The sequence below is a fragment of the Tinamus guttatus genome, unplaced genomic scaffold (assembly GCF_059628265.1).
Source record: "Tinamus guttatus ecotype Peru unplaced genomic scaffold, ASM5962826v1 Tinamus_guttatus_pri_ptg000150l, whole genome shotgun sequence".
Lineage (NCBI taxonomy): Eukaryota > Metazoa > Chordata > Aves > Tinamiformes > Tinamidae > Tinamus > Tinamus guttatus.
Window position 1 is genome coordinate 2890172 of NW_028288684.1, and position 26305 is coordinate 2916476.

The following is a 26305-nucleotide window of genomic DNA, read 5'->3' on the forward strand; positions in this document are numbered from 1 at the left end:
AATAGCATTAGGGCAGTGTCTTCAGAAGTGGAATGTATTTCCTAGCTTTAGATCCCTATATCTAAACCACCCTTTTATAGTCAGTATAATAGAACTTGGCATATCTAGGCCTGAGTTAATCTTGTTTAGATGAATTCATCTAACTTCAGATGTTTACATTAGGATGAGGTTAGTCACATTCTAAAATTGCCTGTTCTTTTCCATGACTGTAGAAAGAGCCAAGGATATCACATGCCTTTGTCTAATATATAATAGATGTCTAATATAATAATAGATGCCTAGAATAAGGGGGCATATCTCCTATTCTCACATAGCAGTGTTTTAAATATGAGACTACAGCCATTCTGCATCCTCTGGCTGAGTTAGCATGTTCACAAATCACACACTGAAAAAATAGCAGGAATCCTCAGAGGAAGAATGCCCAGATGCTGCCCACTCCTTTGCAGTTTTGGGGATTATGGAGGTCATTTACTCTGCTTCTCCTCCCAAAGTCCCAAAAGAACAAACTCCTGTTTCTGGTTGGGATAGTATAAAGCAAAAAATTAGTTTGATCCAACTAATTTTTCAGCTCATTAAACAAGAATAAGGCAAGTAGATGTGTTTGAATGGATTTAGAATATATTGACAGTGCATTTTTAATCCTAGTGTACTGCTTTAATTTTAAACACCTTCATAAAACCTATTGTCCAACCACATCAGTCAAAGTAGATTTGCTTGTGAGAAACTGAATGGAGAATTTACAATATTCTTGTCTCGTGTCTGTTTCAGTTGCTCCTATTGATCACGTATATGGTACTCTTGGTATTGTGGGAGCTACCTCCACTCAGCAGTATTCTGACATGTCAAAGCTGAGAGAAGAGATTGAAGGGCGAGGATCATTCACATTCTTTGCACCAAGCAACGAAGCCTGGGAGCAATTAAATGCGGTAAGAAAATGTGTGTATGTGTGTGTAAGCAAATTTTACTTTCAGCTAATGTTGTTCTGTAAACTGCATAAGCTGGACTATTATAAATTAAACTAGAAGCAAGAAATAGATATTAGATATAAATGGACACTTTGAAAGTTATCATAAATTAATATACATGCTTAAGAGACCTTTCTAGAGCTAGAGAGACATTGAAGTTAATTCAGTAGTACTAAGCAACTGAAAATAGTTCTTATTTAGCGCTAGCATGGCAAATATTAAAATTGTTAATGTTATTGACTGTTTTTGACATAAGTCGGGGAAAATCAGCAGTAATACCTGCAGCGTCAGGAAGTAAAGTACAATTGTTTGACTTTTTCAATGACTATGGGGTTTGTTTAAAATCAATATTGAATCAAAGCACCTTCAATATGTAATGAGACCTCCATTCATAACCAAAATCAGATTAACATACCATGTAAGTACTGCCAGCTAAATGGGAACTGGAAGCCATATGACTAGTAACAGAAGTGCCCATTTTCAAACGCACTGAAAGCAGAGGTTAAGGTAAAACAGTATGTCCATGTATCTGACTGGAAGAATGTCCTTTAAGCTTATGACTAATTAAACTCCTTTCTTCTTTAGGAAATTCATAGGAATTTAGTTGACAATGTAAATATTGAGCTATATAACGCTCTCCACCACCACATGGTAAACAGGCGCATGCTGACAAAAGATCTAAAGAATGGCATGTCATTGGTGTCAATGTATAATGACCAGAAACTGTTTATTAACCATTATCCTAATGGGGTAAGTCTATTCTCATCATTCTTTTATTTGAAATAGAATTCATGGTAGCAGCAATTAAGGTTGTGCAGGACACGCATCAATTATTTACCTAGACTGTATCTGATTTTTGAAACTTTAGAAATTTTCCAGTAGGATACCTTTGTTTGTTTGCTTGTTTTGCATTAAATGCATGGAAACATTTGTGTTAGACTGCAGATTACTTCAGTAGGAAACAATAAAGTGACAGTGCTAACTAGACTTGAAAAACAAATCTGACAAACTGCAGTAACAAAACATAAATATGAAATCAATGCAGCTTGCAAAAATCCATTGCTAGCTGAATGTTTTCCAGAAGAGTCTTTCAAGTCAGACAATATTTTGATTAAATTTAAAAACAAAATTTGAAAGAATAGCAATAAACACATAAGGCACATAAGTAAACACATAAGGCGCATAAGCAGTAAACACATAATACACACTACCAATCCATAAGAATGACATTCTAAGTGTATGATTAATGAATGCTTAATCTTCTACTGCTCAATTCTTTAAATATAGGTTGTTACTGTTAACTGTGCCAGGATTATCCACGGCAATCAAATTGCTACCAATGGTGTTGTTCATGTCATTGACCGTGTCCTGACTCCCGTTGGAACTACCATTCAGGACTTCATTGAAGCTGAGGATGATCTTTCATCTCTCAGAGTAAGCAGACAAAAATAAACACTCTTCTTTAGTTTTTCGTCTTTTAGTTTTCCCTTTTTTTTCTATTTGTGCATGATGCCTAAATTTTAGAAGGGTTAATTCAATAATAATTCAAGAAGAGTCTTCTAGCAGGTACTGCAAAGTCAACTGCCTTTGATTCTAGGGAGGACAGGCTACAGCCACCAAACAAATGAATGTTGTCCCAGTGTTCTGGTTTAAGATTTATGGGATAATACATGAGATGGAAACTCATGTATTGCAAGGTTGTGTATAGATTTATAGACAAATTAACAGTATTTATTTAAAGAATACAAGGGAAAATACCATATTTGGAAAAATACTTAGTTTGGTTTTATTTCATTCAGACTATTTCCCTCTCTTTTATTTTCAGAAAATAGAAGTAGACTTTTGTCAGAATTACTTGTCTTTGTTGCTTAGTTTCCAAATCTTTAGGAGTGAACATTTAAAGATTAAAATCCTGGAGATAACTTTTCCTGGCCTCAAAGCTTGAGATGTATTTCATCAGATTAGTTGTATATCTGCATAACAAATCTTCAACTATGTCGTGGGCAAATTAATGGCTTTGATAAATCCTTATTTTGATCTCCAGGAAAATTTGCCATCAAATATGGCAAACCTATATTCACATTTTTAAGCTAAAATTCAGACATCGATAATAAGAATGTCTGCCCTGCTACACAGCTTTTCCAGTATGTTATGATGCTAAGTTATTCGGGTAGTACTTTAGTAACTAAATTTATTTTTTAGGCTGCTGCTATCACATCAGATGTCTTGGATACCCTTGGAAAACCTGGACATTATACACTCTTTGCTCCTACTAATGAAGCTTTTGAGAAACTTCCAAGGGGAGTTTTAGAAAGGATCATGGGTGACAAGGTGGCATCTGCAGGTATGTCAAAAAGGATTCTGTTTTTTTGCAAATGATAAATACAAGGAGATAGAAGCTATGTGATCCAGGTATCTCTGAAATCAAGCAACTGTACTGTCGTAGTTTAGGTGTTCTCTGCTGTCTCTAAATCCCAAAATAATTCCAAAAACTTCACTAACTATATCAGACATGCTCACTTGAACCAATTCTTTATGAAGTGTTATGTAACAATGGATGAGCAGATTATTTCATCATGCAGTTTTGACATTGGAATAGTAGTTTTCCCCTCATCCAGTTTTGACATTGGAATAGTAGTTTTCCCCTTATCCAGGCGGAAGAAGTTTACAGAAAGGGTCAGGAAAAGAGGTGATGTTGAATCCATATGTGAGCAGAGAGACTGAAGAATATAATATATTCTTAAAAAATACTATTGAGTATTAAATTCAGATGCATCCAAACAGATTTTAAGTAGCCAACTTCACCATTCAGGGTTAACAAACAAAAAAGTGCATCTCCAAGGGACAATTCAGACCTTTAGGGTATATCAGTCTCTGGGGGCACCTTTTTTTTCTCCCCCTCCCCACCCCAACTACATGAAAAGCTTTGGTTTCTGACTGAAATTTCTCAATTATCTGCCTAGAGTTAGATGATATAGATTCACTCCTTTAGAAAACTGAAAACTGAGTAACAACCAATTGCAATCTCCTTAGTACATGTAATTATGTGACATTTAGGACTAAGTATACTACAATAACCAAGCCAAAAACAGAAAAGTAAACACCTACATTTAATCAACATTGACTAACTGCATTCGTACTTCAAAAGTTTGCTTTCCGTAAAACAATTAGGGAAGTCCCATTAGAATCATTGCAGCTGGAATTATACCAAACATCTGTCCCTCTCATTAAGGACAGAGCAGTTACTGTGCCATGTAGGACTGCATTTTCTTCTTGCTTTAAATTACACACAAAGAGATCAATTGGTTCAAGATGCATATAAAAGCAGGATGTCTGGAAATACTCTGTGGAAACAGTGGAGTGAATACGGAGCCTGTAGTATACAACTATGGTATAGTAACTATTTAAGGTGTTTGAGACACCATTAGAGAGCCCTTAAGTATGAGTTAGATATGAACAGGAAGCTTTTCTTGGCTTTAGTGCCGTTTAATGCTTATTCCATTTAGAAGACTGAAGAGTTGCGAGATTTTCTCCTCTTACAAACCAAGAGGTGAAGGATGGAATCAACAGTCTATTTCTCATCTACTTATTCAAAGGAAAAAGTCTTTCATAAACATGAAAGTCTTTCATAAAGGCATGTTTCCTTGATATTTGTTCTGCCTTCAGATAAATTTTCCAGGTAGAAAAAAACAACAGCTGGAACTTCACAGGCAATTTTGAAGTTGGAACTGGCTGCTAAATTCTGTGGCTAATTCTGTGGTGACTGTGTTTAATCCTGGAGTCCATAATCTTCATTGAAACCAAATGTTCTCTGACAATTTGCATCACATATGTGACCTGGTGTCTACCTCTGAAATGATTCTATATTAAGAGCTTCTTACATTGAGCTGTTGAAATGAAGCCCTTTTCCTCAAGTATGAGATCCACAGCACTAAATCAACTGTCCATTAATTCATTACAATGAAATTAGGTTGGTCACTCCCTCAGCGGAGAATAGTGGAAAGAGAGATCTTAGCTAATTTTAATGTAAAATAAGGACCAAAAATGGAACTGTAAATAAGTTGGTTGATTTTGTTTTGTTTTGTTTTGTTTTTCAGTTTGCCTTCAGGAATCTCAGCTGATATTCTTGTTGTTAAATGCTAGAATGTAAAAGAAATAAATCTGTTATTTCTTGAATAGCCGTTAGAGTTTTGTACTCTGAGGTCCATCTGAAGCAAATCATCTGCAGTCGCTGGAGTATATTCTCTCATATAGGCAGATCTCAACATAAAAGCTCTTCTTTTCGTAATATACGCCAAAGATTTCTAAACATAGATGTTATTTAGAGGTCTATATTACAAATTTTCTTACAAGCAGCTTCCTATGTTGCATCAAGAAGATGTCAGTTAATAAGCAAGTGCTATGTCAAATTATTCAGTAAACTAATAGAAATTGAAATTAGATATTAGAAATTGAAGTGTTAATCAAAAGTTATCTTTAAAATATATTTTTCTGCTTTTATGTAAATTTCTACACATTCTTTCTGCTTTTTTGCAGCTCTTATGAAATTCCATATTTTAAATACTCTCCAGTGTTCTGAAGCTATCATGGGTGGAGCGGTGTATGAAACCTTGGAAGGAAACACAGTTGAAGTTGGTTGTGATGGTGAAAGCCTGACTGTGAATGGAGTGAAGATGGTGAAACGCAAAGATATTGTGACTACCAATGGTGTTATCCATCTCATTGATCAAGTGCTAATTCCTGATTCTGGTTAGTGATGTGTATGATAAGTTTCTTACACTAAAGATGTTTCCTAGAATCCTATCTAGATTCCCTCACATGTATTATCCTGTAAAAGAAATATATGAGCATAGAAAAACAAATCAAATATATGTTAAAAGATCTTCCCTTAACTCCTTTCATTGCAGCCAAGCAAGTCATTGAGCTTGGGGGTGCTGAGCAGACTACCTTTAAGGACCTGGTGGCGCAGCTAGGACTGGCATCTTCTCTGAGACCAGAAGGCCAATACACTCTCCTAGCTCCTCTGAATGGTGCTTTTTCTGGTTAGTAGGCTTAAAAGATTATACTTTGAACAGCAAATTAAACAAAAAGAATATATACCACCCTGACAGTTTTTCTAAATAATCCCCCATCCTTGTTCCAATTCCCAAGCAAAGAAAGCAGCTGAAAACAAGAGACACTTTATCCCTGCACAGTGTGCAGAGAGACAAGCCCAAACATCAGCTTGCACAGATTATTTATGATGGTATCTTCTGTTAATGGAAATATGATCACTAAAATAAGCTACCAAACATGGCCTGACAGGTTGTGAGGAAAAGAAAAAATATATTCTGAACTGACAGTTCACTTAATCTTTATGTCACTAGATTAGATTCATTACTGCATTGTTTATTCTCAACTCTTCACTGAAACAGAGAGAAATTGGTACAAATATGCTATAGAACATGTGTTTACATAAAATAAGTGTTTTCATGTCTTCAGTAGAAGTAATTGCTTGGGCATCCTGCTCTCCCTCAAGGATTTGCTTATTAATTCACCATCACAGGAACAAATATGGAAAGGATTTCAGATGTAAACACAGAAAGCAAAAGCTATAGTAAATTCCAGAATAATTTAGAAGATGCAGCAGGACCACGTATGAATCATTTGCTATATTTTATCTAGCAATTAATCAGAACTTCAGTTGATAACTTCTAAATATAAGAAAGGACAATTTGGAAAAGCTAACAATTCAAATTCTATTTACTTTTTTTTTCAAGTCTTAATATAAGCATTTCAAAGAAAGATCCAAAATTTACATAGTCTCTTAACACATTATCCACAATTAACTTTATTTGAATGAACATTTACCCTATATATTCCCTATATATTGATAATTGAATGGTTTTATAGATGATACATTAAAGATGGACCAACGTCTTCTAAGAACAATCCTGCAGAATCACATTATAAAATTCAAAATCGGTCTCAATGAACTGTACAATGGACAGGAACTAGAGACAATTGGAGGAAAACTGCTCAGAGTCTTTGTGTATCGCACAGTAAGTAAATGGAACTTTATAAATTTTTTTTGTCAGACAAGATAACTAAGAAAATGGAGCAGCATGAGGGAATAAAAGACAAATTGGAATTAAACTTGAACATATAAAATTAACATGTACCAGTATCTAGAAAAATTCTGTTCCGAAGTTCTGAAGTGAGAAAAAATGAAAATCTAATCTTTATTTATGGGATCTTTTCATAGAAGGCTCTGTGAGAAAGCTAAATAGGAAAAAATAATCAAGTTTAGAAATATTTATACTATGCTAATTTACTCCAGATTTTTCTACTTTCACTTTCTCAAATGGGATCAAATTTCCTGGAAAGAAAACACAACTTAACTGTAAGAGATCCATATCAGTATTTTTTTTTGAAACCTTGGAGTCCAGTGGAGAATACACATGCATCTCATTTGCTCAAATATTTTTGAATTGATAACACACTATAAATGGCTACACTTGGGCGCCTTGTTTTTCTCTTAATTAGGCTGTATGTATTGAAAATTCCTGCATGTTAAGAGGAAGCAAAGAAGGAAGGAATGGTTTTATTCATGTCTTCAGACAAATCATCAAGCCAGCAGAAAAGACATTGCATGAAATGCTGAAAAATGATAAGCGCTTTAGGTAAGTAGTCATTCTGGAAACACTGAGATTTTCCTAGATAGTTAGTATTTATATATATATAATACAGCTGATCTGAGAAATAGTTGTGGACTGTAACTTTTTCGGGAGGAAGGAGCGTTCTCTCTTGGAAAAAAAGAGAGAGAGAGAAAAGAGGAGAAAATATGTTTTTCTCCAGCTGTTTGTTGAAAGAGCTATCAGGCTTTATATAAAGATGGTTGTTTATGACACTGACCTGTCATCTGATGCCAGGATTTTGTCCTACTTTCCTGTGTTAGGTAACCTTTTCTGAGAAATTTAGCAATGATTTTTCAATGAGTTTTTACTGTTCATCTCTGCTAAACACATCACAGAGGAACAAGAGGACAAAAGGATTAGATGACATATCCAGAGTTATAAAGGCAGCCAAGTCTGAAAGTTTAATTAACCAAAAGTACAGTCCCTTAACAATAAAGAGTAATAGCAGGCCTATGCCCCACAGTATATATTTTTCTGCTCCCCTGACTGTAAGTACATTGGTCATCATCAAGAGAGTTATCACTCTTGGAGTCATCCTTTCATCTCTGTGACCTGTGGGATTTCTACTCAATGAACTTGTGAAGCTGTGATCAAGGCTGCCAGTATTTTTTTTTCCCAATTTTTTTTTTCCTCTTCAACCTACTAATTTAAGACAATCTTCTGTTTTTTCTTTCTACTCATTTTCCTACTCCAGTGGCTTTATTCCAGGGAAACAGTGGGAGTGCTTGCACTACTAGAACTTGGTGGCTAAGTAACTGGACCAAAGAATGGGTACAAGCTGTCAGTAAAATTCACTTATGATTTGTTTGTTTGATTTAAACAGCATTTTCCTCAGTCTGGTGAAAGCTGCTGATTTAGATGATGTTCTGTCTCAGCCTGGAGAATGGACTCTGTTTGTTCCAACCAACGATGCCTTTAAAGGTTTAACTGATGATGACAAGGCTGTACTGATAAGTAAGTAACTTAAGAAACTTATAAACGTAACTAAGAAAGGTGAAATCCTGCCCTGTTGAAATCAATGGGAATAGTATAATTTTTACAAAAAAAAAAAAAAATCTGATGACCTAGCTTTTTACACACAGGAGCACATATAATTTACCAAAGTAATCCCTAGTTTGCAGAGAAAATATATCTTTAGGAAAAAAAAGTGTCCAACCTTAATTTAAAATGTCCCATTAGCCTAATTTCTTGAAATTTTATTCCAGAGAGCGATTACTTTCCAAGTTAAAATCTATATTCCATTTTAGCATCAACTTTTAATCATTCATCCTTTTCATAGTCTTATGAAGCTGTATAGTCTCTGATTATATCCAGTGTCTATTCTTGATATAGTGACTAGCTGTGATCATTGCATTAGATATGACCTGTGACTTTCGCACTTTTTCCCTTTCTTTTTCTTTGTCTCTTCTCTACCCAGCAATCTCAGAACATCACTCATAAGAAAGTTTTATATTGAACATACGTTGCTAGACCTCAATTTATGATATTTCTTTCCAATTTACACCTTTAAACTCTGAATTATGAAGATTATCACAGCATTTGAAGCAGCTTCTTTAATGTCATGCTTCATCTGAGTAAGAGAAGGAATGCACAATGACTGTTTCAAACTCTCTTTCAGTTTTTCCCACTACTGTGGCCACAACACTAGAAATATCTTTAGGTTATTTTTGATTGTGAATCTGTGAATTTTTGGTTGATGTGAATCTGGCCCATGCTCAAGTATGAGAAGAGTGGTTGCTTTGAATCCAACATGCAGGTCAGTCACAGTTTCCACTCCTCCACTTCTCAGATCAAAGTTCATAAACATGAAACCAAATCTCATGAATCCTTAATGACCTCAAAGGGTCCAATTCGGAGCACTGATAAGCAGTTGCCTTAGCATTAGCCCACTCTGTTCAGACTCTAACTCACTAATGAGATACAGTGAATGTAAATCACCTCTTCAACAGCTTAAAGTTCTGTGGTCTAAATTGGCTTCTACTCTTTCTGATGACTAACAGTAAATTATTAGCAGGCTTAACTGACTAATAATAGATAGAGATAAAACTGCCTCAAAGTTATGAATGCAAATACCCGGATAGACATACCATAGTTCATTTTTTTATCTTTGAGATAGGATTTTCTTAGGGAGCAAAAAAACTGAGTTTATCATGTCTGTTAAGATGGGTCTTCAATTCATAACTTGACTTTGTATCCAAAGTCTATGCCATTTTAGATTACTTCTACATTTGAGAATATAAATATATTTCCCATTCCGGTTTTCAGTGCAGCTTTTCTTATCACTATAGCTTAGTTTCTGCCTACTTTCTGTGACAGCTCTCTGAGATCTTAACTTGCCTCATTGATTTTGCAACTAAAAGCCCATTTTTTTTCTGTGTACAATTACTTTCCATGACTCTATATTTGCTTTCTTTCAAAACATTGTTTTGCTTTCTGTTTAAAAAATATATATGTTAGAGAGAGAGTTTTTGAAGAAGCATAGAAAAATGCTCTTTCTTCAGGATTTTTTTAAAAGGTTATTTGTAATGCAGTAAGGAATATTTCATAGAACAAAGGAAATCTGACAAAGACAAAAGAACATTTAATTGCATTTCAGTAGTAAAGCCAACTGCAAGATCAGTGATCAAAGGAAAAAGTAGATAAGGGAAGATGTTCACTGAAGGAAACAGCAGGAAAAAAAAATATAAGCAGATAATATTACCACTGATTTTTTTTTCAAGGTTAAAACTCTTAGTAAGAACAATAAATATCAGCATGTAATGCTAATATGCAAGATGCAATATAAAGGATCAATATTCTATGTGATGGAAAGCAGATGTGTTTAGAAATTCCATTACTTGTTTGTACCTTGCCTCATGGGCAGCTTGTGGAGCAGCCCATCCTGTGACTCTGAACCTCTGCAGACCCTGAGCTCCAGGGAACTCTGCCAGGACACTATTCTGGGCTCAAGAACCCATTTCCTTCCTTCAAAATGATCTTGAAAGTGTTAGGCCTTTTGCCTTGAAGTGTGGAAATTTTCCACAAAACAAGATTGTTTTCCTCAATTTTGCTTCTGCACTACCTCTGTTCTCTAAAGGAAGAAGCAAAGAGGTAAAGCCAGAACTCCAGATGGCTTCTTTCTACTCCCCTGGAATGAAAGAGTAACTTTATCTTGTCCTATATGGGAAAAGATGTATGCATTTAAGAGAGCTGTCAATTATTCCCAGCCATTTTAGGAGATTGTTGTTGGAAAAGGATAATTGGAAAGGAATTAAGGCTAGAGTTTATCTAGTAGCTTTGTGAAATTTCACAGTGCAATATGTTTAGTGGTTCTGAAAACTTGCTTGTGAATGTTTTGAGGAGGTTAATTAGGAAGAGGTTAAAAACATCTGATTGGAGTAGCAAGCAAACAGGAGAAAATAATACAGAATAACAACAAAATGTTGAATACTGCTTTGCTCTTCTGTTGAGGAGTTCTCCTAGCATTTTTGTGAATATATTCTGAGTCCTTTCAGTTGTATGATTTTTTTTCCCTTTATAATAATATTACCAGGCTAGCTAAATTTTTGTGTTTCTGGTAGTTTCATTCATACTATGTTTAAGTGTAGCTCAAGCTTGTGTGAATCCTTAGTATTTCCCAAAAGAAACTAGCCAGAGCCATTTATTTTTTTCTTTTCTTTTTTTTTTTTTTTTCCTTTTTTTTTTAATAGGGGACAAAAACGCTCTCAGGAACATTATCCTTTACCACCTGATACAAGGAGTTTCCGTTGGAAGTGGCTTTGAACCTGGTGTAACAAACATTCTTAAAACCATCCAAGGAGGCAAGCTGTACTTGAAAATAGTTAAGTATTAAAAAGAAATTTTCCTGATACAACCTTGTAACCAGAATTTGACACTCTTTGTCTATCTAGATGAGAGAATACAACACATTTATTTGAAAGTGACATTACAGGGTTTATTTCATGTTTAATGTCTTTGATAACTTGTGTTGTCTTTTCATTCTTTCCCAGGTGAATGATACACTTCTGGTTAATGAACTGAAATCCAGAGAATCTGATCTTATGGCGACCAATGGCGTCATTCATGTTATCGATAAACTCCTGTATCCAGCAGGTGAGTATTAGTTTATTCTAGAAGAAAATGTCTAGATTTTATACACAGAACTTCTGAATCTGTCTACTGCCTGTGAAGGTACAGTAACTTTAAAAGTTAATTCCTTTGAAAAGCCAGTATCTATTTAGAACAGAAAACAGAAAACTTGCTTCAATATTCATTTTATGGAAGACTCTTGCCTGAAACCATGGGAGATCCTTCGAAATCTTATGAAAGTCCAACATATTGAATACAAGATGGTTTGGGATATATTCCTCACTAATATAGGAGAATGTGTAAGTTCAAGTATATTGTGAGAGGGATTACATCTCCAGATCACTGTAAATTGAAGTAAAATGATTGGTTGCATATGCTTGTGCTTCCTTTTATGTTATATCTATTTTCTTTGTCAGAGCTGCCTGTTGGAAATGATCAGCTGCTCACAATCCTGAAGAAGTTGATTAAGTACATTCAAATTAAGGTACACTTAAATGATGAGCAGTTTGTCCTTTGTAAAGACCTGCAAAGTCATGCAAACTGTCATTCAAAAACAATTTTCTGCTCCCTCTGTTTCTTCAGTGGTCAACCCTTTAACTACTCCTTGTTATCTAAGAGTAATGATGGCTGATACACTGCACTCAACAGTTAGAAATTACAGTTTTCAGCAGCAAATGATCATAGATTGTTTGTGCGTGGATGACTCTATTATGACCTGGTCCAGACCGGCTCTTTTTTCCAAGAATGGTCTGTCACATCAGCAACATACGTCACTTGTTAGGAAGTGTCACTTGTTGAGGAAATCCCTCTCTGAAAGAAATACCAAGTAGCTAAGTTGTTAAGCTATTAGATTCTCCAGTCCCAGAGTCTGTGAAGAAATAGGTGTCCTCTTCTATCCCAGATGCTCTATTGAGATTACTTTCTTTCTCAATGAATAAATGAGAGATCCTATGCAAATAGCATAGGCTACCTTAGATCAATGAATCTATGAATCCTACCAACATTACTTAGAAAACTGAAAGGCAAGTCATCTTTTTTTAATTCTAAAATGACTTTTCTTTATTATAGTTTGTTCGTGACAGTACCTTCAAAGAGATTCCACTGACATTTTACAGTAAGTTCATTTTGAGTATTTCCAGATGGGTTTGATATTTCCTTTTAAATGTTGCCAGTTCAAAATCTGAATTATAAATATTTTCTTTCAATTAAAAAGAAGGTGATTTCTAGAGCAGTAATACTGGCCAATGAAGCAAGGGCAGAGAAAGACACTAAGCAGAGTGTTTCTGATTTTTGTGTTACTGTATTTATTTTTCCTTTTCAGATGTGTGACAAGGAAGCGTTCCTGAAGTAAAATGTTTAGTTCCATTGCGATAGGCAAGATGCACATACTATGTCAGTTTTTACCTCATCTACAATCGTAGAATCCTTATGGTTGGAAAAGACCTTTAAGATCATTGACTCCATCCATAAGCCCTTCAACACTATGCCTATTAAACCATGTCCCTCATAAACCAAGTGCCTCATCTACATGTTTCTTGAACATTGCCACGGTTGGTGACTCTACGACTTCCCTGGGCAGCCTGTTCCAATACTTGACTACTCTTTCCACATAGAATTTTTTCCTAGTATCTAACCTGAGCCTTCCCTGGCGCAACTTGAGGCCATTTCCTCTTGTCCTATTGGTAGTTATTCTGGAGAAGAGATCGACCTCCCACTTCACTGCAACCTCCTTCCAGATAGTTGTAGAGATTGATAATGTCTCCCTTGAGCATGTCTCCCTCTTCTCCAGACTAAATAGCCCCAAATCCCTCGGCTGCTCCCCATAAGGTCTGTGCTCCAGCCCCTTTGCCAGTTTCATTGCCCTTCTTTGAACACGCTCCAGCACCTCAATGTCTTTCTGGTAGTGAGGGGCATTCAGTGCTCGGTGCATTGCTGAGTTGTACTGCCCCTCATCTCTCCCAGTTGCATCATTGACCAAACACAATGCTTTCTTCTTCACAGATCCTCCTGAGGCGACGTTTATTTTTTCCACTTCTCCCACACATTCAAGTGCAAGGCTTGTGTGAGAGGCAGTTGCTATGTCTGTTTCCTTTTATAGGAAACAGATGTAAAAGAGGAACCATTCTTGCTCTTTTGCAGTCTTTTGAGGAATTGCATTTAGCATCTGAATATAAAGTAGAGTCTGTTGAACCCAATTGTTAGAAGGCACAGATCCTTCTGGGGCTTGGGCCTGGGTTAGAAAGTGAACTTTAGACAGATTATTACATTTCTGTGGGATTCTACCCACATTTCTCAACAAAATGGAAAATGTTTCATTAGGTTCTTGAAAATTCAGAGTGGATTTGCTGAAGTCAAGAGTTGTGGAATACGGAAGGGAATACAATCAGAAAGGCAGCACAGGAAGCAATATGTATGAATTGGAGCTAGAGAGATCTGTTATCTTAATGTCTGACTGATGTAATGTGATTTATTCAAATACTGCAACAGGAAAGGTTGGAAGCTCTGCCAATTAAGGCCTCTAGGAATGAATAAGAGATGGATAAGGATCTCTCAGAAATTTCTTTGGAATAATTGAACATAATAATTGGATTTAATTCCCAAGGCCATCATAGTGCTGTCTGTGATTTTCTGTTAAATGAAGTAGTAGTTCTGAGAGTCAGAGTTATTTTTTTAACAGTCTACCAGGTGAATACCCTAACAAAAAGAATAGGACAAGTGTCTAGTTTAAAATACTCTGGAGAATTTTACATGCTTTTATATCATCATGAAAGCAGTGGTTTCATGAGCCATAAAGGCAAAGAGCATTCAATTTACTTTCCATCTAGTAATCACTGTGATTTTTGCCTAAATCTTTATAACCTGACCAAGTCTAACTAACTGATCACTAGCTTACAGAAACAATAAGAATGGAATGTACTTTATATTCCAATTTCTATACTTTCAGAGATTAACATAATTGAAAGCAACGTCCAGCCCATCATCAGAAAGGAAGGTAAATGGGGACATTATTATTTTGATATATTTCTGTATCTATGTATACATATAAATATACATATACAGAATATATATTATTTAATTTTGTAAATGGATGCATTTTTTTACATAATAACTCCAGGATGTTCAGCACTTTGCTTGAAAAGCAAAGATACAAATATTGCACTTAGAACTGGCTGAAATATTCTATATTAAAAAAAAAGTGTCCTAGAGTTATTCTCCTCAAATGGATATTTGGTATTTTTTCTTGGTATTTTTGGCATTTTTAATGCAATTTTTCCTCCCAAAAAAATGTTTTTTCAAAATTCCTTTTACATGTCCCACACAGATTTTGAGTAAATGAAAGGTTAAGTATTTTCAATATTTTATATCAAATATTTATAAAGGTGAAGCAGGCTTGTTCCTTAAGCTTTAAATTTAAAAGTAACCAGTTCCTTTTTCTAGATCTTCCAACCAGTTCTAAATACCAATATCTGTCACATGCCTGGAAAGGACAGCTAGCCAAAATTTATTCTTTTTTATTTTCTGGAGGGAAAGCATGACCTTAAGATTGATGCTGGGACTAAATAACAGAAAAAGTGGGGCTGAGTCTGTCAAAAGTACTTGTAAATGGTTTAAGTAAGTAAGTCAAATACCTTTGGTTTTACTAGACCAGTGTCTCTGGAATGAGTTCCTGTTTCCAACTGAAATAGCAATGCTTAAAGGGACTCTGATGGAGATCAACTGAAGGGCAAATTAATTAAAAATGTATTGGAATATTTTTGTGTAGATTTATTAATGACTTTTTCTGAGAGGATTTCCTCACAGTAGAAGCAAAATGAGGTTACTTGTTCAGAAGCTTGTCTGTGCTTCATACCAGTTCGTGTTAGACACCAAGATCTGTGCTTAGGCTCCATTATTAAATTATAGGGGGGTACAGGGCATTGAAATGGAATAGCTTCTTCCATATGGCAATTCAACCAAAATATTTGAGATACTTTCATTAGAATGAAATCACTGTCAGTGATTTAATTGTGAAAGAGAGAATCACTCATTGAAGATATCTATTTCTATTCACTAATTCCAGAGGCAGGGTAGATAATTTAGGCAATTTATGTAACATTTAGGTGAGGCAAAAACCTCTTTTAAAGAAAGAACAAAATACTGCTGTAATCGAATGTACAAATAAGTGTGATTCGCCAAAGAGAGAATAAGTAATTGTATAAGTTAGTGAACACTGAGGAGTCATTCTGTCCCACTGCCAGCACGGTATTTCTGCTTTGGAACATGGTCCAGGGAATGATCTCTGGCAAGCACAGCCTTCCTGCTGATGACTCAGAAACAGTCCTGTAAAGCCAATTTAGGCCATTCTGAACTTCCTAATAGCAACAGCAGTTGCAGCTCCCCTTAAAACCACACAGGCACATGCCTGCTGTATAATAATTTAGCAAAGCTCCATGTTAATTTTTGCAAACTATAACAGGAAGTTTCATCAGATCATGACACAAGAGAGATTTCAGTAAAAATAATTTTCTAAGTGGTTTTAGGTGATGTCTGTTCCTCCTGTCTCAGCGTTTTTCTACTTCAATTGTGTGTTGTCACACACAGGCAAGTTCAGAGATGTGAGGAGTTAAATCTGTCTGAAATTGAACTCTTAATGGATTACGTGTTCAAAGGGTTGATGCCAGACTAGACAGCAAACTGTGTTTTTTACCTTCTTCTCCACATACATCTGTGATATGGATTATGTGGGAGAGTAAAGTATTTTAGAAGCTAAAAAGAGGATTTACAAACATAAATGGTATTAAATTTACTTTTTATATGTTTTCATTAATATTGATAATGTGTGTCAGTGTGTGTTTTTCAATGGCATCTCCAAATAAAAAACAAAACCTCTAAGTTTAAGAGAGAATCAAGTGAATGTAACTTGCTAGATTCCTTCTTTACATGAAAATTTGTCAGACAGAAGGGTTAGAAAATAATGACAAAAAAAAAGGGAGGCCATTCACCTGATCATAGTCTGAATAGATCAAGAGAGCTCTGTGATACTGGACATCATTATGATCCCATCATATGATCTCATCTGCAACAAATAAGTGAATTATTTGAGTCACAGATCTAACCTATAGAATTCCTTTTGCCAGAAAAGTGAGCAAAAACAAATGCTTGGTTTTGTTACTGTCGAAGGACACTAGCAAGCCTGAACATATGTTCAAACACTGATATTAAATCCTGATTAGTAATTAAATAAAATATTTATATGTACAACCAACTTCTATGGGAAGTCATATAAAGAGAGGGATGACAATAAAATAATAGAAATAGTGTCATCTTTCTAACTGAGCAGGGGGTAAGGCATGGTTTGCAAAAACATCTTAGGTAGAGCATCATGTTATTCCTGTTAAGTAACAGCATTGATGGTACGTCCCTAATTTATTTAGTATCCACTGCAAGAGACTGTCAGCCAGAGATACGTTTGGATCAGTGTGGTCTACAGGGAGTCCACAAGATTAAGAGGTTACAGAATTATTTGTTTTGGCCATGGAAATCAAGATGATTTCTCCCATGCAAGTAAAGAATGATTGCCATTAATGCTGACGTATATCCTTCCAGACATCCGGTTGCCATCTGGATTTTTTTTTTTCTTTTAAGATGAGTGACCTCTGTCTGAGTCTTGATAGCTTAAAAAGAAATCTGAAGAGGAATTATGGTTAAAATGCCTAATTTCATCATGGATATCTGTGCAGTTAGAAGGAAAAGTATGACAAACATTTCTTTCTCCAGTTGTCTTCTAATACTTTACACACAAATCACTAGCAGACCAAGATCTACAAGATCCTGGCAATACCACAGAACAGTCATATGCCCTCTCCTCTCCTCTCCTCTCCTCTCCTCTCCTCTCCTCTCCTCTCCTCTCCTCTCCTCTCCTCTCCTCTCCTGTGGTTTTGCCTTATATTTGTCAACAGATATTAAAAATATCAGATATATGGTAGCCAACAGATATATAAATAGTAAGTATGCAACAAGATGCAAATTCAAAATAGTATGGGAGGAAGTACAAGATTGTACACCTTCTTCTGCAGATATATTCTGAGATTTAAAAAGTCCACTCTTGTGGTAATTGTGGTTTACTTGGGGTACAAGGGTAATACTAGCTTTGCCTTGGCCCCATGAATTGTTTTCGTGAATATTTGTAATTTTTTTTCTTATATTTCAGACCCATCTATTACACAGCTGACTAAATTAATTGAAGGAGAACCTGAGTTCAAAATAGTCAGAGAAGGAGAGACAATAACTAAAGTGATTCATGGAGGTTCGTATGCTTTCAGCAGCCATATTTGCTTAGTTAAAATTTGAAACATTTACTCTTCCCAGTCAGGTTTTACTTTAATGTATATGATTATTGTGATATATTAGATGTCTGATCTGTTTTTAGGAGGTCCACCTGGAAATTTTAGAATTTCATTTTATCATTTAATTTTAACTTTTCATACTCTCTCTCTCTCTCTTCTTTTTTTTTTTTTTTCCTAGCTGTATCTCATAGCTACTTTTAAGACAGTGTTAGAAATGTTGTGCATGCTGTCTGTTTCAGTTAAGAATTATTTGCTGGATGTTGTCCTTCAATCAGACACACAGTCACTGCAATGGTATCAATCAAAGAAATATGCTTTTTCTCCTACTTTGCTAGGTTTAGTTAGGAGTTTATACTCAGGGTGGTTTCAACGGAAAAAAATTTGGCCATTCTAAATTTAGGAGAAACTTAATTTCTGCTCTATTCTGATCATTTTCATGAAATATGCTATGATAGTTCATGTGTGCTTCATTAAATTTCAATGTGAAAAGGAGTCTCAGAACAGCACCCGAAACTGTTCATTACTTGATTAATGTTTCAATTTAAAAATCTCTGTAGAACCAATTATTAAAACATACACCAAAATCATTGATGGGCGACCTGTGGAAGTGACAGAGAAAAAAGTAACAGAAGAAAGAATTATTCAAGGTATGTCACATGGAGCTATTCATACTTAATGAAGTTCTCCATTATATAGAAAAGTAGCACAATTTAAGTCCCATCTTAATGCCTAAACTTGTGCTTCCTGGAGAAGTGGATTTTCCTCCAAATCCTGCCTGTGTGTGTCTCAATTTCTGTCTGTATGTGACACATACATATATACAGAAATTGAAGCAATATTTTAACAGCATGCGGAAACATTAAAAATAATGTCTTTTTTTTTCCTTATGTTTGAAAAATGCCTGCTTTGTCTTGCTACTGCTTCAGGATGAGATTGTTTTATTTCATTTTTAGTCTGGCCTGCTATAAAAAAAAAACCTTAGAGAACTTACTTCAGGGTTGTTTTGTATATCTCTGGGTAGTCTTCATCTCACCAAAGGTAGACCTTCAGTGTGCAACTACCTAATTTTGCATGTCATCCCAGATTCCCTTGGCAGTCCATTCACAAAGAAAAGTTCTCTCTATTTCTCTGTAAGGGAGACCTAGGTTGCTGTGACATCCACAGAGTAAGAATCAATTTTGATATAAAATAAAATGAAAGTGTATTTGTGTCCTTCCATCCTCTCCCGAAGTAACTTTTAAACTCTTTAGCCAGATCGTATCTTGATTGAGCTGTGATGGAGATTTTATGTTTAAGAAACCTAGAAAATTCACAAAAATTGATGAGTGAAGAGAGGGGTATCGAACTTAAAACATTATCCAGTAATACATTTTGACCCTCATGGTTACATGAATGAGGCAGCTAAGATATTATCTGCAAGAATAGTTATAAAGGAAAGACAATGTTCGAGGAGAATAATGACTTGTCAGAAAATCTTAAAAATCAATTTATGAAATCATTCAGGCAAGAAATAAGTAAGAAATCTGTATTTATTCTCATAGAAGTGTTTATTTCACTGGAAATCATTGGCTGAAAAGGAGTAGTTATTTCTGAATAAATCAGGGGATATATTCAACACAAAAAAAAATAGGTGAGAGAAAAGATAACACTGATTTCTAATTGTTGAAATGCAAATTTTATTAATATCCCCTTTAAAATGATTATTATCTTGTAGATTACTACATAATGTCAGGATTCCAGAATTGATATCTCCTTCTCTTACCACCAGCAGAAACTGATGAAAAATTAGTGTACTGAACTTAAATGACTTATAGCAATAATAAATATCTGGTCTATAACCTAATACAAAAAAATAAAAAGTGATTAGAATATCTTAGTTTAAACATATGTGCAGATATTTACATTAACTGTGTGTGTTTTTTTTTTCTAAATATTTCACTACATATCACTAAACACAATTTGGAGCCATCTTACAGCTCAATTTTTAACACTATATTAGATAAAACTATCATAAAGTAGATTAAAGCATGTTAAGGATCAAACCACCTTAAGTATTAAATAGCAAGGAAGAAAAAAAGAAAAAAAGAAAAAGGCAATACCATTGTATTTGGTTCAGGTCTCTTTCCTAAACATCTTTGTTCCAGGTCCTGAAATAAAATATACCAGAATTACTGCAGGTGGTACAGACGATGAAGAACAGTTAAAGAAATTGCTTGAAGAAGGTTTGTATCAGTATTTTCTTCCTTTAAAAATAAAAGCTCCTTTAGAGTAATTAGTTGTCTAATTACTAAATGGATACTCTGTGTTTACAGCTAAGTTGTTCATCCTCGACTTCAGAAACTGAGAAATGTTCATATCCAGTGATCTGTTTTGAATCTCTGAGCTTAATGTTGCAGTCAGCTCTACAGCTGAGTCTGTCTAGATCTACTATATATTAAGCTATGGTTGTTACTCAGTACTGTGTTTTCAGTGTTTAGCATGGCATTCACTCTCGTAATATATGGATTTTGTGATTCAACAAAGTAATAGGATTCATTCAGTAATATTCTGTTATAGGATTGTCAATTATTTTATATAAATCATTTTTTGCCATAAACCTGTATCCTATCAGAGGTTACCAAGGTGACCAAATTCATTGAAGGTGATGGTCATTTACTTGAAGACGAAGAAATCAAAAGACTTCTGCAGGGAGGTAATTGAGTACATTACAACTAACCTTTCTTGCAACAGGTTATGGTATCTGGAACCTCTCTCAGATATATCGATCTCAACATTTTAAAGACTGATCTACTTGAAGTATAATTTTAATGGAAAAAAAAAGGGAATTTCTTATATAAAGTACCAAGTGTCTGTGGAATAGATTTAAATTTCAAAGTTTGATTAATCCGTTTTATTATGGCCAAAATAAATACAAGTTTATATATATTTTTTTCAGTCTTTAAAAAGTTATCTAATTATAACCCAGGGGAGCAATGAAGATTTATTCCACTAGCTGCGAATATTCCACTCATCTTTTTTTCCCCAGCAAATATAAATCTGTGGAAAACATTTATGGAGTGGAAAGTATTGTAATAGAATAAATTCAACCTTCTTTTCAGTTATCCAGAAATGAATATTCATTGCCCTCAAGTTAATAATAAAAGGCATGTTTAGCATCTCTCTTTAAATGCTACAGGTGATGGATATCAAGACATGAATTTTAATTCTCTTTTAGCTTCCCAAAGGAATGGTTTTCTTTCCTTCTCTCTCTCTTAATTCTAACAATTTTGGCAGTAAATAACCAATAGTTGTAGAAAACTGGTAAAGGGACTTGTGCTTATGAAATTAATCTATATCTGTAAATCTGGAATGTTCTCTGCTTAACACATAGATTAGAACAACTATCTGTAATAGCAATGGAAAATCAAAAAGAGAATTCAAGTTTTTTTTGCTGTTGTTCATTTGTTTTTGTTATTTTTTATTTAGTAAAGGTTAGGGTAACTCGAGTCAGAAACTCAAAATAATGGATATGGACTTTTCTCTTGGCATACAGTAGAGCAGATTTAGAATATCTGAATTTACTTCATTCTATGTCTAATTTTTAGTAAGTGATCCTGCAGATCTATTGAATAGAGATAGATGGATTCTCTGTAGTAAATTTGGAAAAGATAACATTGTGTCTTGAATTCTTTTCTTCTCCTTGCTATTATAAGTTAGTTTGTATACACATCTTGCTTTATAGAATGGATCAAATGAGCAGAGTTCTGTCTCTTGTTGTTATCTGATCTTCTCTAATTTTTCCCATGATTTATCCAGTCGGCTACCCTTGGCCATCATGACAAAAGATCCTTCTAGCTAAAAAAGCAGATACACATGCTGCTTTACAGCTGTTGGCAATAATAGAGATGTGTTTTATGGCCCCCTTGTTTACATCAGAACACTTTTGCTTTACTGAAAATTTCCTAACTCCTTAAACATGAGACCAGTCACAAATGGATGTATTCCCATTGTCTGAAGATTTCACATGGACTGTAATTTACCTCATATAATATCGAGCAGCACTTATTACAATTGGACGTCTTTACTGAAGCAAAACTTCAAGCCAAGCTTGCAATGAATGGCTTTTAGTCCTAGGGAAGGTGATTCTTCTTGTGTCAAGGCCAAGGAAATCCACCGGACTTTAAAGCACGTATAACATGGTGGCTTGCATACATTTATACCCCCAAATTACATTGTTTCCACTGAAGGTTCCTTACATTTGGAAAAAATGCTATCCCAGACTTAACTCATTTGTTTTTAATGCTTACCGTAGCTGGAACTGAGTACACCAAGGTTACTAAAGTAATTGAGGGAGAGCCACAGATTTTCGAGAGAGAAATCAAGAAAGTCCATCTGGAAGGTTAGTTTCCCTAAAAATCCAATAGCACCAAGATCTCCTTTTTCTGAAGGCATCAATTCAGGTGGGGTTTATAGCATCTATTCATGAAAATTTCTTATGTCTGAAATGACAGTTTCAGCAAGAAGAGTTTTGTAATTGTTTTAGAAATGAATTATTTCAGTGACATTGTAGAGAAGGGCATTGAGGCTTATTTTGTGGCTCAAAGTAAATAAAAGGTTTAGCAGGTGTTGTAGACAAGAGGAAAAGTCTACACATAAAACTTGGGTAAAATATTTGAAAGAGCACACACTGTAAGGATTGCTTTTTCTCCAAGCAGCACGTTCAGGAGAAGACCATGTGAGTTGTTTTGAACTTGACTATATTTTGTGTTGCTGTTAATGTGATTTGTTAACATGGGAGGTTCTCAATCTGGCGAAAAGAGAGGAAAAGAAATTTAACCTCTGCATAGATATCTGATAGGGCCTTGGATTTTCTCTACTATTCTGCTGTTGTTAAATGAGGGAAACTTCTAGGATCAAAAAAAGTTTAATAGTGCCAAGGTTCAAAATGAAATTCTTAAAGGAGAGAAAATTCAGCCCACGTTATGCTAGGAAGTAGTTTTTCAAGTTGTAGTTACATTCTAATTGTAATAAGGAAAAATAAGAAGTTATTTATTCCTTCAACCTTTAACCTACTAATTCTTAGAAAGAATTGGTAGTTCTTCTTCATGGGGAAAATAAATCAGTTTCTAGTATATTTTTAAGTAAACCTTACAAATAAGAAAGATTCTTAGTGGTCATTAGTAAAATACTGGTTGACTTTTTTTATACAATCATAATTTCATGTAGGTGATTTGATATACTGTGCCAGATATTTGTATATATATAGAACAATATGATGGAGAAGTCTGTGTATATATACCCACACACTACACACTCTAAACACACACACATACACACACAGTAGGCTATAAAGAACCAACTAAACGTTGAAGTTGATGCTATATTCTGAAACTACATCATACTGTTTTTATAGCTTCATTGTTGAAAAGTGCAGGGCATGCAGGGAATTAAAATATTGCCTGAATATGAAGGACAGATGTTTAACAGCAGGTGTGATCTTCTACCATGGGGCACCCAAAAGTGAACACATTCAGATGGACCATGGTCCGCCCTCCACAGGGCAGTGCAGAGCTTGAAATTTGCTTTCCCCTCACTGCAGATACACAGTACTTAGCCTCACCTGTAATGCAATGCAGCCTATGTCTCAGGCCAATACATTTACATATCTTGTACGTCAGGATGAAAAGACAGTTCTAAGATCTGTTGTTGAAGTGAAAGTAAAATATGTCTAATTTCATATCTTCATAAATACAACTCTTATTTCACAAAATTTCATAAAGGAGAGTTAGAAAAATGCATCCTGACCCTGTTCCCCACGGCTATCACTTTCTCCATGTACTAGGGTACTCCATGGTTATGGAAAAGGATAAATACTGCAGTCTGTCTTCTATTGGCATCTCATTTCTGTGACAATGACAGAAAATCTTTCTCTTGTGTTTATGGAATGTTTTTTCTCCCCATACCACCTTCAAAGGTGGTAAGGGATACCCCCATTAGAAAATGTCTCATTGTTTGAATAGAAAAAAAAAAAGTGTCTGTTACTGTTCACAGAGTGGGTATTTTGGAAAACACAAATATTTGCTAATGAGGCAATATCTATCAGTGACTCTTGGCAACACTCTATGGTATATAACAAAAGTGTCTGATAAAATGAATTGACTTATAAATGCAAAATACTCCTGTGAGGTCACATTGCAGTTACACACCAAGCATGCAGGAAATTACATCAAGGTCATCTAGAAATCCAGCTGACATCTTGTGCTGATGGAGTTCCATGTGTATAACTAATCATTAGTTTCTGAAGAAATATCTGTACAGCACACCACGAGCAGTCCTGAACTTCCTTTGGCAGAAGATGAAAGATGGAGTCTTGGGCAATGAATTCACCTGGACTTACACATCAAACAACTTTTGCTGAGTGAAGAGCATGGGAAAATTTTCCTGGCACCTGCTTACCTGCTTATAAAATGGCTTATCATGTAGCCATCTCATGAGACCAGTGTGAATAATGGGTTAATTCCAACTGTTAAAAAGAAAAGTTATTATTGAAATGTTGACAAAATCTGATGAGTGTATGTATGTGATGGACATCTTTAGATTGTATTTATTATTAGTGTTCGTGTTTCAGGTTATCGAATGAAACAGGGGGTAATAAGAAATTTCACTATAAACCAAAAAAAATGAAGATTTTTTTCAGGTCAGCTATGGGGTTCCAACATTTCTCATGTGCTCAAATGCTCTTAAAAATCATTTCTGACTGCAACATTTCTATTTTGTAGAAGCACCTGCTGTACGGAAAGTACAAGCAACCAGAAGGACACAAGGTAAAAGTAAAAAATACTTTAAAATGCTTTAACAGACATAAAATATTTTCCCCATAGGTATGGTGAGAGTCAAAAAAAAAAAAAACCCTAAAACCTTAAGAAAAAAAAGCATTCCAAATGAAAGAATTTTATTCATGCTTTAGTATTTTATATATTGCTGTATGAAAACCAGCAAGATGATGTATTTCAATCACACAGTGTTTCAGATTAGATTAAAAACATCAAAATAAGGTCTGCCTTATCTATATTATATATAGTTATTACTAATAATAGATTTTTTTCCCAGGAGGAGCAGCAAGAAGGAGGACAAGACTAGTTCGTCCCTAAAAGTTTTCCAGGATAGAAGCTACAGAATGACAAATTAGCAGCACGGCCTTTGAAAGGAAGAGAAATTCTTTTGAAAAAGAGAACTTAAGAAAACGGCATAATACTGATAGCATAATATAAACTGAACCATGAGTCCACACAAAAGACGTGAAGATGTAGATGCTCACTACTGGTATAGTGCTCATTAGGAGGAGTTGTCCATTGGAGTTGATGTGACTACTCTTGTTAGTAAGCACTGTGCTGGGTGGGATCCTGGCACTGCTGAAGGTACAGACAAAACTTCCATTGACCTCAGGAGAACCAGGATTCCCACTCGTGCTGAGTAGTAAGTGTCTGCAGGATTGGGCTCAAAAAGAGCAGGGAACAATGCAGAACGTATTTTTTTATTATTGTTATTTCCACTAAATGAGAAATATAAGTGAAATTAGAGCATTTCTGGAAAAGTTCACTTAAGTGATTTTTAGGATGAGTAAGGAAATATGAGCTGTAAACATAGCACTTTTGATTTAGTAGTATTGTATACTTTTTGTACATCAAACTTTGTCATGATGACTCCAACAACATTACCTTTTTTAAACAAACAAATATGCCTAATGTTAAATGTATCTTTTTGTTCTACATTACATATCCAAATCCGTCCTGGTAACACGGCGAAGGGAAGATCTTAAAAAGAAAACAAAGGCAAACATGAAAAATGAGCTTCTCAAAATATATTTGGGATTTTCTTTAGTTTTTATCTATTTATACGAAAAATCATTCTCATTTTGCTGCGTGTGCAGAGAGGTTGAACTAGATGACCTCTAGAGGTCCCTTCCAACCTTAAGCATTCTATGATTCTATGATAGGAATCCTTTACTAAAACACCTACTGAGATTCTTAAAAATATTTTCTTGCATTTCCCTAAATGTGCCATTTGATTAAAGTGTAAGGGATACATAAATTGCATGCAAACAGTTAACTCTGCATGGAAAACAAAATGAGGCTTTTATATCAAAATATGCTTTGCTAATATCTGATACATATGTGGGTTGTTTGTAAATTATGTCATTTTTATAACTCTAGTTTTATACTCATAAATGTCATTTGCCTTTATTTACAAAAGTTGTAAAGCAATTACTCATGGAGTAAAAAAGAAAAGA

General features: G+C 34.8%; 1 protein-coding gene across 5 annotated transcripts in view; it reads left to right on the forward strand.

Annotated features, from left to right (window-relative positions):
• POSTN (periostin) overlaps positions 1-25614 on the forward strand; it is a 34438-nt gene extending 8824 nt beyond the window's left edge. The window contains exons 4-24 of one of the 5 annotated variants that reach the window (XM_010214968.2): positions 769-926; positions 1551-1715; positions 2253-2399; positions 3168-3309; positions 5502-5714; positions 5873-6007; positions 6858-7006; positions 7491-7627; positions 8466-8596; positions 11332-11462; positions 11632-11734; positions 12127-12194; positions 12779-12824; positions 14655-14702; positions 17901-17996; positions 18594-18683; positions 20181-20258; positions 20648-20728; positions 22328-22414; positions 24795-24839; positions 25126-25614. In XM_010214968.2, coding sequence (XP_010213270.2) covers positions 769-926; positions 1551-1715; positions 2253-2399; positions 3168-3309; positions 5502-5714; positions 5873-6007; positions 6858-7006; positions 7491-7627; positions 8466-8596; positions 11332-11462; positions 11632-11734; positions 12127-12194; positions 12779-12824; positions 14655-14702; positions 17901-17996; positions 18594-18683; positions 20181-20258; positions 20648-20728; positions 22328-22414; positions 24795-24839; positions 25126-25166 — 2291 coding nt within the window. In that variant the 3' untranslated portion in view covers positions 25167-25614. The remainder of the gene's footprint in view (positions 1-768; positions 927-1550; positions 1716-2252; positions 2400-3167; positions 3310-5501; positions 5715-5872; positions 6008-6857; positions 7007-7490; positions 7628-8465; positions 8597-11331; positions 11463-11631; positions 11735-12126; positions 12195-12778; positions 12825-14654; positions 14703-17900; positions 17997-18593; positions 18684-20180; positions 20259-20647; positions 20729-22327; positions 22415-24794; positions 24840-25125) is intronic. The other 4 variants (XM_010214969.2, XM_088522232.1, XM_088522233.1 and 1 more) reach the window with 4 other exon arrangements.
• Positions 25615-26305: the final 691 nt, after the last annotated feature.